Source organism: Pseudorasbora parva, chromosome 10, assembly GCF_024679245.1.
Source record: "Pseudorasbora parva isolate DD20220531a chromosome 10, ASM2467924v1, whole genome shotgun sequence".
Lineage (NCBI taxonomy): Eukaryota > Metazoa > Chordata > Actinopteri > Cypriniformes > Gobionidae > Pseudorasbora > Pseudorasbora parva.
In genome coordinates, this window is record NC_090181.1 from 43,841,721 (window position 1) to 43,856,474 (window position 14,754).

Here is a 14,754-nt window from a genome sequence, read left to right on the forward strand (position 1 = left end):
TTTCTGCATATACTGTATAAAACACAGTATAACAGATTTGACCAATTTAATTCTGCTTTCATTTTAATTTTAGTTCAAAGTTTTAGTAATTCTGTTGTTTTGATTTTTGTTTTGTTTCTGTTAACTACAATCTATATATTTAAAGGGTTAGTTTGCCCAAAAATGAAATTGATGTAATTAATGACTCTCCCTAATGTCGTTCCACACCCGTAAGACCTCCGTTCATCTTCAGACACAGTTTAAGATATTTTATATTTAGTCCGAGAGCGTATCCAAGTGTATGCACACTATACTGTCCATGTCCAGAAAGGGAATAAAAACATCATCAAAGTAGTCCATATGAGACATCAGTTAGTTAAGCCCCTTTCACACTGCACGTCGGACCCGCAATATTCCCGGAACATTGCCGGGTCGCCTTCTGTGTGAAAGCAACCACGTCCCGGAATTGATTACCGAATTCGACCCAGGTCGGGGACCTAGTAACATTGCGGGGTTCGACCCAGGACGAGCGCTGTGTGAACAAAAGCCAAAACTAATGCCGCAACGTGTACGTAGTTATCGTGCGACTCCTAGAGCTTGTTTTTTCAATAATACAACCCTGCAGTGCCAGAAGAGCTAGTCGGTGTTAAAACGCAGAGAGTGTTCGTATACAAAAGAAACTAAAATTAAACAAGCAGAAATGTGCACAAACTGGACACAAGTTGAGACCACGGAGCTCCTTACTATCCGCGCTGAAGCTGAGATCGCTCGCCGTTATACGTCACATCAGGATGACACGTGTCAACTCGTTCCGGGACCGTTACGGGTTGTGTGTGAAAGCGCACAGATTACGGTATTTCGCTGGCAGTGTGAATGGACCAAATCTAGCGGCCCGGGAACAAATGCCGGGTCGCATTATCCGTGTATTTGCCGGAATCTCAGTGTGAAAGGGGCTTTGGTTAGTTAGCAAATTCAGGCATTTCGCTCTTCTCTATATGCGTCAACCTGGCGCGCATAAAAGTCGATCATTCTTTACAGATGAAGGTTTCGGTTTGTTTGGAGAGAAGACGAGACGGAGTTCTTTATTAAACTCATAAAAGACAATAGGATTACAGTAATACTGGATTCTAAACACAGAAATGCTACATTATCATGAAGACCTTGAAGCAGATCTGACACACACACACACACACACACCTCATATCTGTGCCGCTTAAGTAACCTAAGGGGCTTTCCTTGCCATTAATGCTTGGACATTGGACACGTCTCCTTCCAATACAAATAATGGCTAGAGCGGTGGATGGTATATAGAAACCTACCAAGTGCCATCATTTTGGACTGACCTATCACGAGAGGAAAATAATAAGTTTTAGTCGCATAAATGCAGCTATGGAAACGCTGTCATTTCGCAATAGTTTTTTATCGACATTTAAGAAATATCGCAAAAGTTTTTTGCAAATCTGTAATGGAAACGCAGCTGCTGTAAGCTCTCTCTCAAATGTCAACAGACTGAGGGATATAAGGCGAGAAGTAAGCATGGTGCTCCTATTTGGTGTTATAATTCGGTTGACATTGGAAAAGATGCGTTCAACTGTACATGAAGTCATTGGCAGTGTTATCAGTTATCAGGCAGTGTTGTGTCCTGCTGCCCTCCTTTATCTCTTGTTTGCAGCGATGACTCCGATACCGTTCGTGGACGTTTAAGGTACATAAACAACGACTGCTGCAACATCCTTTACTGGAAATTATTTTCATGTTCACAAATATCCGATCTCGAATCTCAATGTCTGCTGAACTTGCGCAGAAACATCAAAATAGACACAAACAACTGTTTAAAATGTGTTAAAAACAAAACATTTATACTAGCCTCAACCATTTTTTTGACTATATTCAAAGTTTGTATTTTTTTTAAAGAAAAGTTTTGGGTGGGCCTGTCATAAAAGTGTGTGGGCCTAGGCTTTAGCTTTTTGAGACATGTTTTACATTGAATTCTGACCATCAGTGTTTATCTACAGCTAATCACTCAAGAGGCCAATGAGGGCGTGGAGTATGAGTATTATCTGCCTAACGGACGCCTGACAGAGGGCTACTACTGGAGCTATGGCTCCTGGTCTGCCTGCAGCAAGGAGTGTGGCTCAGGTCAGTGTCGACATAGGAAGTGTGTCTGTGTTTCATTTCATGCAAGACACTACAGGCAAAACCATTAGTTACTGCTTTGGAGATTTTGATGCTTAAAATTTTACTTTGCATCACAGGAATAAGTCACATTTTACAGTATATTACAATAGAAAATCGTATATTACACTTAAAAATCGCATATTACACTTTGAAACTGTAATAATATGTCACAATATTACTGTTTTAAGAGCATTTTTGATCAAATAAATGGTAACATTTACCAATAATTAGCAATATATTTGTTACAGTATTTATCAATCTTTGTTAACATTAATAATCTTATTGTAAAGTCTTACCAATAAAAGCAGCCTTAAGCTGGGCATACACTGTGCAATTTTCTTCCGATTTTGAGTTGAATTCTGACTTGTGCAACTACTTTTTTTGGTTGCGCCGATTTCAGGTTTATCGTACGTCGTTTGTCGTGAGGTGTCCGTGCAGTGTACAGGGGGAAACGGGAGGCGACAAACCTCTCCCAATTGGGAATCGGATGGTCGGATGAATATCTGGCGTGTCAGATTTGTGGATTTTGAGAAGGCTTTTGACAGCATCCACATGTGGAGGGGGAGTAGAGTACAGTCTCGACCGGCCAGTGAGGGGCAATAGGGGGTATGTGGCAAGCAGGGCGGGGCCAAGAGCCGTTGAAACGGAGTGAGGCAACTGATGCGAGAGCTAATGAGTGTCACAAGCATCGGCCTTGAGTCTCTGAGAGGAGCTCCGGACGGATAAAAAAGGAGTGACGACAGAGAGGACCAGGACCAGAGAGGAGAGGAGACAAGACGAGAAAGGACCAAGCCTGGGACATTTATGTTGTGTTTTATTATGTTTATATGCATCAGTCATCCACGAGGGGCAGCTGCTTTACTTTCCTTTGGGTGTTTTTTTTATTTTGTCATTAAAATTACGTTGATGGTTTGCGAGTTCACGCCGCCTTCTCTCCCTGAGCCTTGGTCATTGTTACAATCATCATGAGAAGGGGATGGAGATGGACTGGACATGTAATCCAGTGGGACCAAGATGACATTCAACAACAGTTGAAGCAGAACTGAACGCCCTGAACCACACTTGTTTTGGGCCAGAAGCTGGCCTAAAGCAGACTGGAGCTTCGAACCATGTCACTGGGCATAAAGGGCAACAGAACTGAACTGATGAAAGTATGGTGAAATATATTAGTAGTTTTACCCTATTTATATATTGTCCCGTCGCTGTAATTCTGTGAATTTGGAATTACTGTCATAAACAGTCAGGCAGGCTTTTACATGAGCTTTTTTGTGAATTCTGTTAAAAATACATGAATTGGTTTAAGATTTGTGTCACCAACACACTGGACTGAACTGAACAGGACAGCCAGGGTGTGTATCAAGACAAACAGTTACAGCTCAGCCAAGCGTTACATCCTAAGGTATTTAAGATCAAAAGTGGCACTGTTTGAAGAACTTGAAGGGGATGCTTAATTTCCAGCATATTTCATTTCTGATGAAAGGCCTGACTGCATGAGGAATGTCTAGGTAATGTGGAGGTTGTTTTCACTAAAGGGGCATTAGGAGAAATTGCTTTTGAGAAGCGTATCATCACAGCTTGGAAGGACTACTCTTATGTGGCTTCAAATAAGATAATCCAATGATGTATAATAATAGCCTTTATGAATATCTAGGAAAGATAAAGGCTGGGTGCCAAGATATAGCAGCCTATCCTTAAGGCATGTTCACAAGAGTAAGATAACTATAAAGTTTTAATGAATAATTGTTTTAATTCTATGAAAATAGGGAGGTCCACACAGCTATAACGACACAGAAGAAAGATAATTTTGGAATCACTTTCAGAACAGTTTCTTTCCCAGCTAATGAATATTAAACACATTGACAGCCAAACAAAATTCACCTGACTTTAAAGAGCTTGAGCCATTTATAGTGGCAAATGACAAAAATGTTTTTTAATGACAAAGCTGCTCATTTAAAAAAAAAAAAAAAAAAGTCATAATTTTGAACCGTCTTGCTGAAGCCCCCTGGTTGAGAAAGGCTACTAATATTATGTCTCTCATAAAGTTGTAATAATTGGGTTTTCTTCACAAATTTGTAGCCTAATGCATTTATTCACGATTGTGTTCACGAGTATTTCTGTAATTTTATATATTTTTCTTCCATATATTTTAGGTTACCAGTCCCGTCTGGTCTTCTGTACCATTGATAATGAAGCCTACTCTGATTACCTGTGTGCCGCCCTCCCTCGACCCCTAAGTAACCGCACATGCAATGAACAGCAGTGCCCACAAACCCGCAGGTACATCAACACGCCACATACAGCTAAGAGCCAACTGTAATGTAGATGTGTTCTGTGCTTTAACACTGTACAGTTTTTATTGAATATCAGAAAATGATTCCTGCCCACAAATGTGTTATAATTGTGCGGTTGGTGTCTGACTTGTGGAGAACCATTGGGTCTCACAGCTTTGGCTGTACTGTTCCTGTTCTGTAAGGATGGCGTATGTGTACGAGCCGCGTTTGTGGAGGCCCATGGAACCACCACGAGTCTATGTACAAGTGTACAGGTAACAGCCTTCAGAGGCTGATAAACTGCAGCGCATGACCTCAAACACATTTGTGTCCAGTCTATGCAATCTCTCAGGAATCTCAAGTGTTTTATGTGTCCGGCTCACAAACTCTGGGCTACATTGAGATTTTCTAAAGAATTTTAAGAGTGTAACTGTTTTCCCATCCCCTCCTTGTACGTATATCAAAACTGGATCCCCAGTATAACACTGATGTATGTCTTTTTAAGACCTCTAAGGCAGTTTGAAAGTAAAACGGTTTGCTGTCATCAGTGTTATTTTAGTAACATTGAGATACAACAATGGAAAAAGAAGAAACCTAAAAATTATAACATCTAAATTAACAGCTTTTATTCAAGTCAAAAATATTATTTATTATTCCCAAATCAACCAAAATACATTAATTTCTAACAGCAAAATACATTTTTTATGGGTTAAATCAAGTAAAGCATTATTTTTTTTAATGTATATTTATTTGTTTATTTTGTGTATTTTCTATTTTGGTACTTTCGTTGTGGTATTGACATTTGTATTAGGTTTTACATTTTAAAACATGGCTATATATATTTTATTAATTATTCAAGTTAGACTAAATGAAAAATGTCTGTATATTTTTCTAATAATTAAAGAAATAACCCTGGCTGGCACATATAAGAGATTGTTCACATCCGTAATATGTGTTTGAGTTCAGTATGCACCAGTTTTGTACATGTTTAGTGCGACTCTTATTTGTAAGAGTCTGGTTAGCTTTTGTTCCTTCACATGTGAAGATGAACCAAGGCCTTGGGCAACTGTTCAGCTCAGAGCGTCACGTCTCTTTGATCCTCCTACGTATGTCAGAGGAGCTTTTTCTCTTTTGCTTTATAGACACCGCAGTAGTTTCACCTCAGTAAATATTTCACTGATTCCTGACATTCACATGACATGAACTGTGGAGCTCTGAGCTGAGCTGCTGTCTGTGTTCTACGTAGGGAATTGTATGTTTCAGTGTCGATTTTGTAGATTTTATATACATGATGGCCCTGATTTACTAAGATCAGAGAGTAGTAATTAGTGTGTGCACTTAGTTGAAGAATAATTGCACAAATGATGATACTTGCAAAATAGGTTTGATGCGTCCTTTAACACGAGGCTATTGCATGTCCCAGTACAAGGATGCAATAAATTGATCAAAAGTGACTTTTAAATTGTCCCCAAACGATTTATATATATAAAAAATGCTGCTCTTTTCTATTAATCAAAAAGTCCTGAAATATCTAAATAGAAAGCAGCACAACTGTTTTTAAAGGTCCCGTTCTTCGCGTGTTTTTGAAGCTTTGATTATGTTTACAGTGTGCAATATAACATGAGTTCATGTTTTGCGTGTAAAAAAACACACAATTTACTTATCTGTACAGCGCTGTTTCCTCTGTCCTAAAAACGGCCTGATGATTTCCTTGTTCTATGAAGTCCCTCCTTCAGAAATACGTAACGAGTTCTGATTGGGCCAGCGCTTCCCGTGTTGTGATTGGACAGCAGCTTAGCGCACTTTGCCCGGAAAGGTCCCGCCTCTTACCATAACGGGGCGATGCAAGCGCTGAATGCGCGCTCTTCTCCACGTGGGAGAGCAACAAGACCACGCCCCCTATTTTGCGTGCTCTTGTGGGCGGAGGGTTAGTCAACAAACGGTTCTAGTGACGTCATTCCTGCAGGAAGTGCAGCGGTGTAGTCCAAACCAGCCGTTCACTGTAGGCTTTGAAAGGGAACTTCTGTTAAATAAAATATCTCGCTTGGCATTGAACTTTGAGCTTTATAATTTTACAGGTATTATTTATGCTCTGACAGCAACATTACACACTAACTAAAGTTTGAAAGATGGAATCGCGAAGAACGGGACCTTTAACGTTGATAATAAAAAAGGTTTCTTGAGCATCAAATCAGCATATTAGAATGATTTCTGAAGGATCGTGTGACACTGCAGACTGGAGTCTGTCCTAGTTCATGTTTCCTTTGTTCCAGTAACTAGTTTGCCTCCACAGTTACTAATTAATATTCACCTGTGTCTCGTTTTGTTGCCAATTATCTTATCACCCTTGTGTATTTATGCCCTCTTAGGTTAGACTTCAGTTGTCAGTTACTGTTTATGCCAATGTGCTTGCTGTTTTGTTGCCCTTTGTATTTTATCCTCTTTTTCTTGGATGATCTTCTTTTTTTGGATTAAATAAACCTGCAGCTGTATCTAGATTCTGCCTCATCTGCTCTTTGCCTGCTACAATGTGACAGAATAACCGACCACAAACATGGATCTAGCAGCAGCATTAATAATATTTGATCAAGAAGGTCTCAGCTTATTGGAATATTCAAGTTTTTGAGTTAGCAAATCTAACTACCGTTGACGATTTTACTCTAAAATCTATTTATTGGATTGGTGTGAACCATTGATGGATGGTGGATTTGCCTGAGATGGGGAAACTTACATGGAGGGAGTACATCCTTGCCTATGTGGAGCGTTTATCAACAGTGTAAGCTTCACAGCAAATCCCATGTCCTGCCCACCACAAACTTGTCCCAGAGCCAGTCGCCTAGTCTGACCAGGTGCTAGAGCCGGCAGCCTTGTCTGTCCCAGTGGGAATTTTGATGGAGGTGGATTGCATGGAATGGAGTCCCACCTAGACCTTCGCACCTAAGGAGTTTTTGCCTTTCTGGTCCTATCGGGATTAGATGACTTGCTAGTCCCTGACATTTCCCAAGCCCTCCCTCCTCCACTGAACTCACCTAGCCTCCTGTCTCCTTTGCCACTGCAAGTCCGGCCCAGCCTCCTGTCTCCTTAGCAACCACTGGTCCCACCCTGCCGCAAGTCTCTTTCACCACTGCTGGTCCTCCCAGCATCAAGTCTCTTTCATCACTGCTGATCCCCCAGTATCAAGTCTCTTTCATTGCTGCTGATCTCCCAGTATCAAGGCTCTTTCACCACTGCTGATCTCCCAGCATCAAGTCTCTTTCATTGCTGCTGATCTCCCAGCATCAAGTCCCCTTCACCACTGCACTTTCCCCCAGCATCAAGTCTCTTTCACCACTGTTGATCCCCCCAGCATCAAGTCTCTTTCACCATTGCTGGTCCCCCCAGCATCAAGTCTCCTTCACTTCTGCTGGTCCCCCCCGCATCAAGTCTCTTTCACCACTGCTGGTCCCCCCAGCATCAAGTCTCTTTCACCACTGCTGGTCCCCCCAGCATAAAGTCACTTTCATCGCTGCTGATCCCCCAGCATCAAGTCTCTTTCATCGCTGCTGATCCCCCAGCTTCAAGTCTCCTTCACCACTGCTGGTCCCCCCAGCATCAAGTCTCTTTCGCCACTGCAGGTTTACCCCAGCTTCAAGTCTCCTTCACCACAGCTGGTCCCCCCAGCATCAAGTCTCTTTCGCCACTGCAGGTTTACCCCAGCATAAAGTCACTTTCATCGCTGCTGATCCCCCAGCATCAAGTCTCTTTCATTGATGCTGATCTCCTCAGCATCAAGTCTCCTTCACCACTGCTGGTCCCCCCCGCATCAAGTCTCTTTCACCACTGCTGGTCCCCCCAGCATCAAGTCTCTTTCACCACTGCTGGTCCCCCCAGCATAAAGTCACTTTCATCGCTGCTGATCCCCCAGCATCAAGTCTCTTTCATCGCTGCTGATCCCCCAGCTTCAAGTCTCCTTCACTTCTGCTGGTCCCCCCCGCATCAAGTCTCTTTCACCACTGCTGATCCCCCCAGCATCAAGTCTCTTTCACCACTGCTGGTCCCCCCAGCATAAAGTCACTTTCATCGCTGCTGATCCCCCAGCTTCAAGTCTCCTTCACCACTGCTGGTCCCCCCAGCATCAAGTCTCTTTCGCCACTGCAGGTTTACCCCAGCATAAAGTCACTTTCATCGCTGCTGATCCCCCAGCATCAAGTCTCTTTCATTGATGCTGATCTCCTCAGCATCAAGTCTCCTTCACCACTGCTGGTCCCCCCAGCATCAAGTCTCTTTCATCGCTGCTGATCCCCCAGCATCAAGTCTCCTTCACCACTGCTGATCCCACAGCATCAAGTCTCTTTCATTGATGCTGATCTCCTCAGCATCAAGTCTCCTTCACCACTGCTGGTCCCCCCAGCATCAAGTCTCTTTCATCGCTGCTGATCCCCCAGCATCAAGTCTCCTTCACCACTGCTGATCCCCCAGCATCAAGTCTCCTTCACCACTATTGGTACCCCCAGCATCAAGTCTCTTTCACCACTGCAGGTTTACCCCAGCATAAAGTCACTTTCATCGCTGCTGATCCCCCAGCATCAAGTCTCTTTCATTGATGCTGATCCCCCAGCATCAAGTCTCTTTCATTGATGCTGATCTCCTCAGCATCAAGTCTCTTTCATTGATGCTGATCTCCTCAGCATCAAGTCTCCTTCACCACTGCTGGTCCCCCCAGCATCAAGTCTCTTTTACCACTGCTGGTCCCCCAGCATCAAGTCTCCTTCACCGCTGCTGGTCCCACCAGCATCAAGTCTCTTCTACCACTGCCATTCCCCCCAGCATCAATCCTCTTTCATCACTTCTGATCCCCCAGCATCAAGTCTCTTTCACCACTGCAGGTCCCCCCAGCATCAAGTCTCTTTCATTGCTGCTGATCCCCCCCCCCCAGCATCAAGTCTCTTCCACCGCTGCTTGTCCCCCCAGCATCAAGTCTCCTTCACCACTGCAGGTCCCTCCAGCCCCAAGTCTCTTTCATTGCTGCTGATCCCCCCCCCCAGCATCAAGTCTCATTCACTACTGCAGGTCCCTCCAGCATCAAGTCTCTTTCACCACTGCGGGTCCCTCCAGCCTCAAGTCTCTTTCGTTGCTGCTGATCCCCCAGCATCAAGTCTCCTTCACCACTGCTGATCCCCCCCCCCCCAGCATCAAGTCTCTTTCACCACTGCTGATCCACCAGCATCGTCTTCTTCACCACTGCTGATCTCCCAGCATCAAGTCTCTTTCACCACTGCTGATCCACCAGCATCAAGTCTCCTTCACCACTTCATCACTGCAGGTTACCCCCAGCATCAAGTCCCTTTCATCCCTGCTGATCCCCTTAGCATCAAGTCTCTTTCACCACTGCAGGTTCCACCCAACCTCATGTCACTTTCATTGTCGCTGATCCCGCCCAGCCTCCCACTCTCTCCCTCTGAGAGTGGCATTCAGTTCCTCAGCCCTACCGCCTCTGGCTCCCTTCAGCCCTTTGTCTCCTCCTTCAGTGGCTCCATCCAGCTGCTCAGATCTGCCTTGGGCTTCCATGTCTCCAGCTCTGCCCTCATGTGTCTTTCCCCTGGCTTTATCTCAAGCATCTGAGCCCTGGACTCCACCTCAGCCCTCTGTGCCATCGGCTCCACCTTGGCTCTGTGCTCCGCTTGGGTCTCCACCCTTTCCAGCTCTGTCTCAGTCAGTCTGGCTCCTTGCTCCTCCCTCCATCAGTTCCGCTGTGGACCTTTGTCCTAATGGCTCTGCTTTGGGTCACACCCTGGTTCCACCCTCCATCATCTACTCCCTAGCTTCTGACTCCATCATCTTCCTCTTGGTTCCTCCCTCCATTGTCTCCTTCCTGGCTTCTCCTCCAAAATAGGAGTGATGTAATGTTTAGCTTGAGTGAACATTTTTGTGTTCATAGACTTTTTGTGATCCTGTTTTCCTTTGTCCTATTTCCTGTTTCCTTTGTTCCAGGCACTAGTTTGCTTCCATAGTTACTAATTAACATTTCCATATGTCTCATTTAGTTGCCTGCAACTCTTACAGGTTGTTGGCCTTGTTTGTTTCGTTGCTTCTATTGCTCTCCCCTTTTTTGTAAGTCGCTTTGGATAAAAGCGTCTGCTAAATGATTAAATGTAAATGTAAATGTGCCAATTATTATTTCTTTTTTTTCTCTCCTATCGTATGAGCTTCTGTTGTGAGATAAAAGCTGGCACATTAAAATGTATATGACCAATAAGACACTGTTATGAAAGTCTGAAAAACACAATCCTTAGTAGCTCAGCTTTTATTTGCAATCCTAGTAAATCATGGCCTGCATGTATTATACAGATGTTTACAAGTCCACTATTTGGGTGTCTTCTGTCTTGTTCTTTTGATTTAGTTTGCCTTGTATATCTGAATATATTTGTGTGTGAAGCAGAAAGCATAATTATGTCTTTAAAAACAATAAAGCCTTTGACTTGTCATGGTGGTGCCCCCTGGGATTTTCCTGATGTTTATGTACAGAAACCTGAAACTGTCATGGCCCCTGAGCAGATCGTCCTGCCAGAGAACATGTGCTTCTGCTTTGTGTTGTGGGAGAGACCAAATTCTATTGTCACCCTGTGACTTATATCTTCATATTTTTTGTATCTTCAGGTTTCTGGGAGCACCTGCTTGACTTTGACAGGCAAAGTGTTTCTGTAGAACACTTGCTTTGTCCTTCTAATTTTCCAGAATGCACAAATCTTTGTGTTTGTTAAATGTATGTGTAGTGGTGTGTAGGACTCTTTTGTCCTTTCGCTCAAATATTCTAGGATAAATGCAATTTCTGTAGCATGCTATCGATTACCACAGGAAATCATTTTGACTTGTCCGTCTTTTTGTAAAAACAAACAACAATATGGGAAACAATTTACAATAAGGTTCCATGTTCACTTCAACATTTAATTGTACATTAATCAAAATCAAAAGTTGCATCTGTTAATACACAGTTCAATGGACCTGAGATGACAAGAACTTACTACTAATTTGAACAAAGATTAATAAATACCGTTAATGAATAAAAACAAATGTATTGCTCATCATAAGTTAATGGTAATTAATGCAACTAACTTTAACTTATTGTAAAGTGTTTTTTTTTTCTCCCACAAATGTCTACTGAAGGCAAATTAAACTCATGAGCAGTTTATTGAAAACAAACCAAAGTGAAATGTCTTTATATATATATATATATATATATATATATATATATATATATATATATATATATATATATATATATATATATATATATATATATATATATATATATATATATAAACTGTGTTACTGTGTCTGATGTGATACTCGGTTACTTTCGCTCGGTATATGTGTTTACACCAGAATGGGACATGGGAGGAATGTTAAAGTGCTGTTTACATGGAGCACACTATACTGCAATTACTTCTGTAATGCATAATCAAGAGTTTCATCTGCTTGAAAAATATTCCTACCTCAAAAGTATGAATTAGGCTTCGGCCCACTTGCCATTGCAAGTGCATTACTGTAAAATGCATTTAACAACTGAGAGACGAGTCAAAATATTCTTTGTGTTAATAGATCTTAAATTGTATTTAACCTAGAATATACATGTAGTCCATGAATGTAAATGACCCAAAGATGTAGTGGGTGGCTTCTTTGGGTTAGAACAGCACTGTAAATGCTATAACTCTCTGTGAAAGTCCTTGCTTTTTGGTGATGTGTGTATACGTGTCTTAGCTGGACGATTGGCGAGTGGAACCCATGCCCGGTGACTTGCGGCGGCAGCATTCAGGTGAGGAGAGTGGAGTGTATGTTTCACGACACTGCAGGATCTCGAGTGGTTGAAGATTCCCAGTGTGCTGCTTACGCTCCCAGACCTCTCAGCCAACAGAACTGTAATATGCAGAAATGTGCTCAATACAGCGTTTCCAGTTGGAGTCAGGTATGTGCAACTACATGTAAAACCATCTGACTGAATCTGAGTCTTATTTCACACCAAAATCAAAAGAAAATTAAGCCTATATTTGCATTGTGGTATTGTTTTTAAGACCATTAAACACATTCTTTAGAAATTATAATTAAAATCTGATTTTAAATTAAAATTCTGATAATATTTTTTATTCAGTAGGAATTCTTAATATTGTAATGTTAAAATTGTACGTCACTGTGCTCTTTGTTTTATTTGTTGAATGCTGGTTTAGATACAAATGACTGTAACTTAAATTTTTACGGAATTACAGATGAAAACATTTATTATAGTAATGTAACTGAGAATAATGAGAATTTCGGTTACATACGGTGCCATTACAGTGTAATTATACATTTGTACTGAGTAATATTAATTAACAGCATGTACTGTACTGTAAAGTTAGCGTTTGGTTTAGGGTTAGCTGCATGTAATTATGCCAGATTTACTGTTTTTACTACAGAAATGACATGTAACATACAAGGCAAGGTACTTTTATTTCTAAAGCACATTTAAAACAGCTACTGCTGACCAAAGTGCTGTACCATCTACCACTTTGGACAGTGAAGTACATCAACTTCTTCTTTCATAAAAATATTATATAATATAAAAAAGACATAAAACATGTAACATATATGTAACACTGTATGCACAAATAAAGTGTTACCAGAATTTCCCATAACTTGAAGGTAAAACATTAACTAGCTACATTAGTTAACATGAACTAACAAAGAAATATATATTTACAACATTTATCAATCTTAGTTCATGTTAATTAACATTTACTAATACAATATTAAAATCAAAGATTTTATCTGTTAATATTATGTAATGGACCTGAGCTGATATGAACTAACAATTAACAATTATATTTTTATTAACTAACTTTAATATAGATAAATAAATATTGTAACAAATGTTGTTCTTATTAAAGGGATAGTTCACCCAAAAATGAAAATTTGATGTTTATCTGCTGACCCCCAGTGCATCCAACATGTAGGTGTGTTTGTTTCTTCGGTTGAACACAAATGAAGATTTTTAACTCCAACCGTTGAAGTCTGCCAGTCATAATGCGTGTGAATGGGTAACAGTTCTATGAGAGTAAAAAAAAAAACATGCTTAGACAACGTGCACAAAAACCCTGCTGGTCCTGACGACACATTGATGTCTTAAGACACGAACCGATCAGTTTCTGTGAGAAACACAACAGTATTTATGTTATTTATTTATTTTTTTACCTTCATATCAGACGAATCTCATCTAGTGTTCCCATCCGCTATTACTTCCGTCTGATAAGTTCAATATATATATACCAGCGCGATCATATATATATATAAGATCGCGCCGGTTTGACCTTATCAGATGGAAGTACTAGCCGTTGGGAACACTAGATGAGATTCGTAAAAAAAAAAAAAAACATAAATACTGTTGTGTTTCTCACAGAAACTGATCGGTTCGTGTCTTAAGACATCAATGTGTCGTCAGGAGCAGCAGGGTTTTTGTGCATGTTGTCTAAGCATGTTTTTTTTTTTACTCTCATAGAGTTGTTACCCATTCACACGCATTATGACTGGCAGACTGCAACGGTTGGAGTTAGCCAACAGATAAAGCATAAAGCAGATAAACATCAAATTTTCATTTTTGGGTGAACTATCCCTTTAATAGTTAATATTAATGAATGCATTAACTAGTGGGACCTTATTGTAAAGTGTTAGCATAACAATTTAAAGAAAGTCACAATGTGAAAACAACTTAATGATTCTTAAGTAGGCTTAATGTCTTCATGCAAAATATATTTTTGTTTTCCTTTTGATATTTTGGAAGAATTTAGAATTACAAAAAACATTGCTAGTGTTTCATTTCTTCAAATTCAAACTTGCTGATGTTTGTGTAGTGTTCGGTGACATGCGGCTCTGGGAAACAGATGCGAGATGTAGCGTGTGTGGGTTCAGATGGAGCTTCCCTGGAAGACTATGCATGTGGGACTCAACCAAAGCCACCCACGGCACAGGACTGTGAGATGCCCGTCTGCAGGAGCCCCATTGGCTGGCATATAGGAGACTGGGGTCTGGTGAGGAATAATCCACACCTTATGTACAGACCAACCTTTGGAAATGCATACTCCCTCCCTCTTAATTATATATAACATAACCTTACCTGCTCTCTCTCTCAAGTGCTCTAAGAGCTGTGGCTCGGGGCTACGGGAACGGCAGGTGATCTGTTCAGACAGACAGAGGAACCTGTACAGGGTAGAGGAGTGCCAGGCCAATCCCAAACCTTCTACCGTTGAAAGCTGCAACGCCCAGCCTTGTTACAGGCCTCAGGGTACACAACACCTCTCCACATCCCACATGCGCCGCA

At 41.4% G+C, this 14,754-nt stretch overlaps 1 protein-coding gene across 2 annotated transcripts in view; it reads left to right on the forward strand.

Annotated features, from left to right (window-relative positions):
• The window catches only part of paplna (papilin a, proteoglycan-like sulfated glycoprotein), a 71,801-nt gene that overhangs the window by 21,934 nt on the left and 35,113 nt on the right, over nt 1-14,754 (forward strand). Inside the window, exons 11-16 of one of the 2 annotated variants that reach the window (XM_067456221.1) lie at nt 1,995-2,118; nt 4,308-4,434; nt 4,631-4,702; nt 12,165-12,369; nt 14,288-14,464; nt 14,568-14,718. In XM_067456221.1, coding sequence (XP_067312322.1) covers nt 1,995-2,118; nt 4,308-4,434; nt 4,631-4,702; nt 12,165-12,369; nt 14,288-14,464; nt 14,568-14,718 — 856 coding nt within the window. The remainder of the gene's footprint in view (nt 1-1,994; nt 2,119-4,307; nt 4,435-4,630; nt 4,703-12,164; nt 12,370-14,287; nt 14,465-14,567; nt 14,719-14,754) is intronic. The other variant, XM_067456222.1, reaches the window with a different exon arrangement.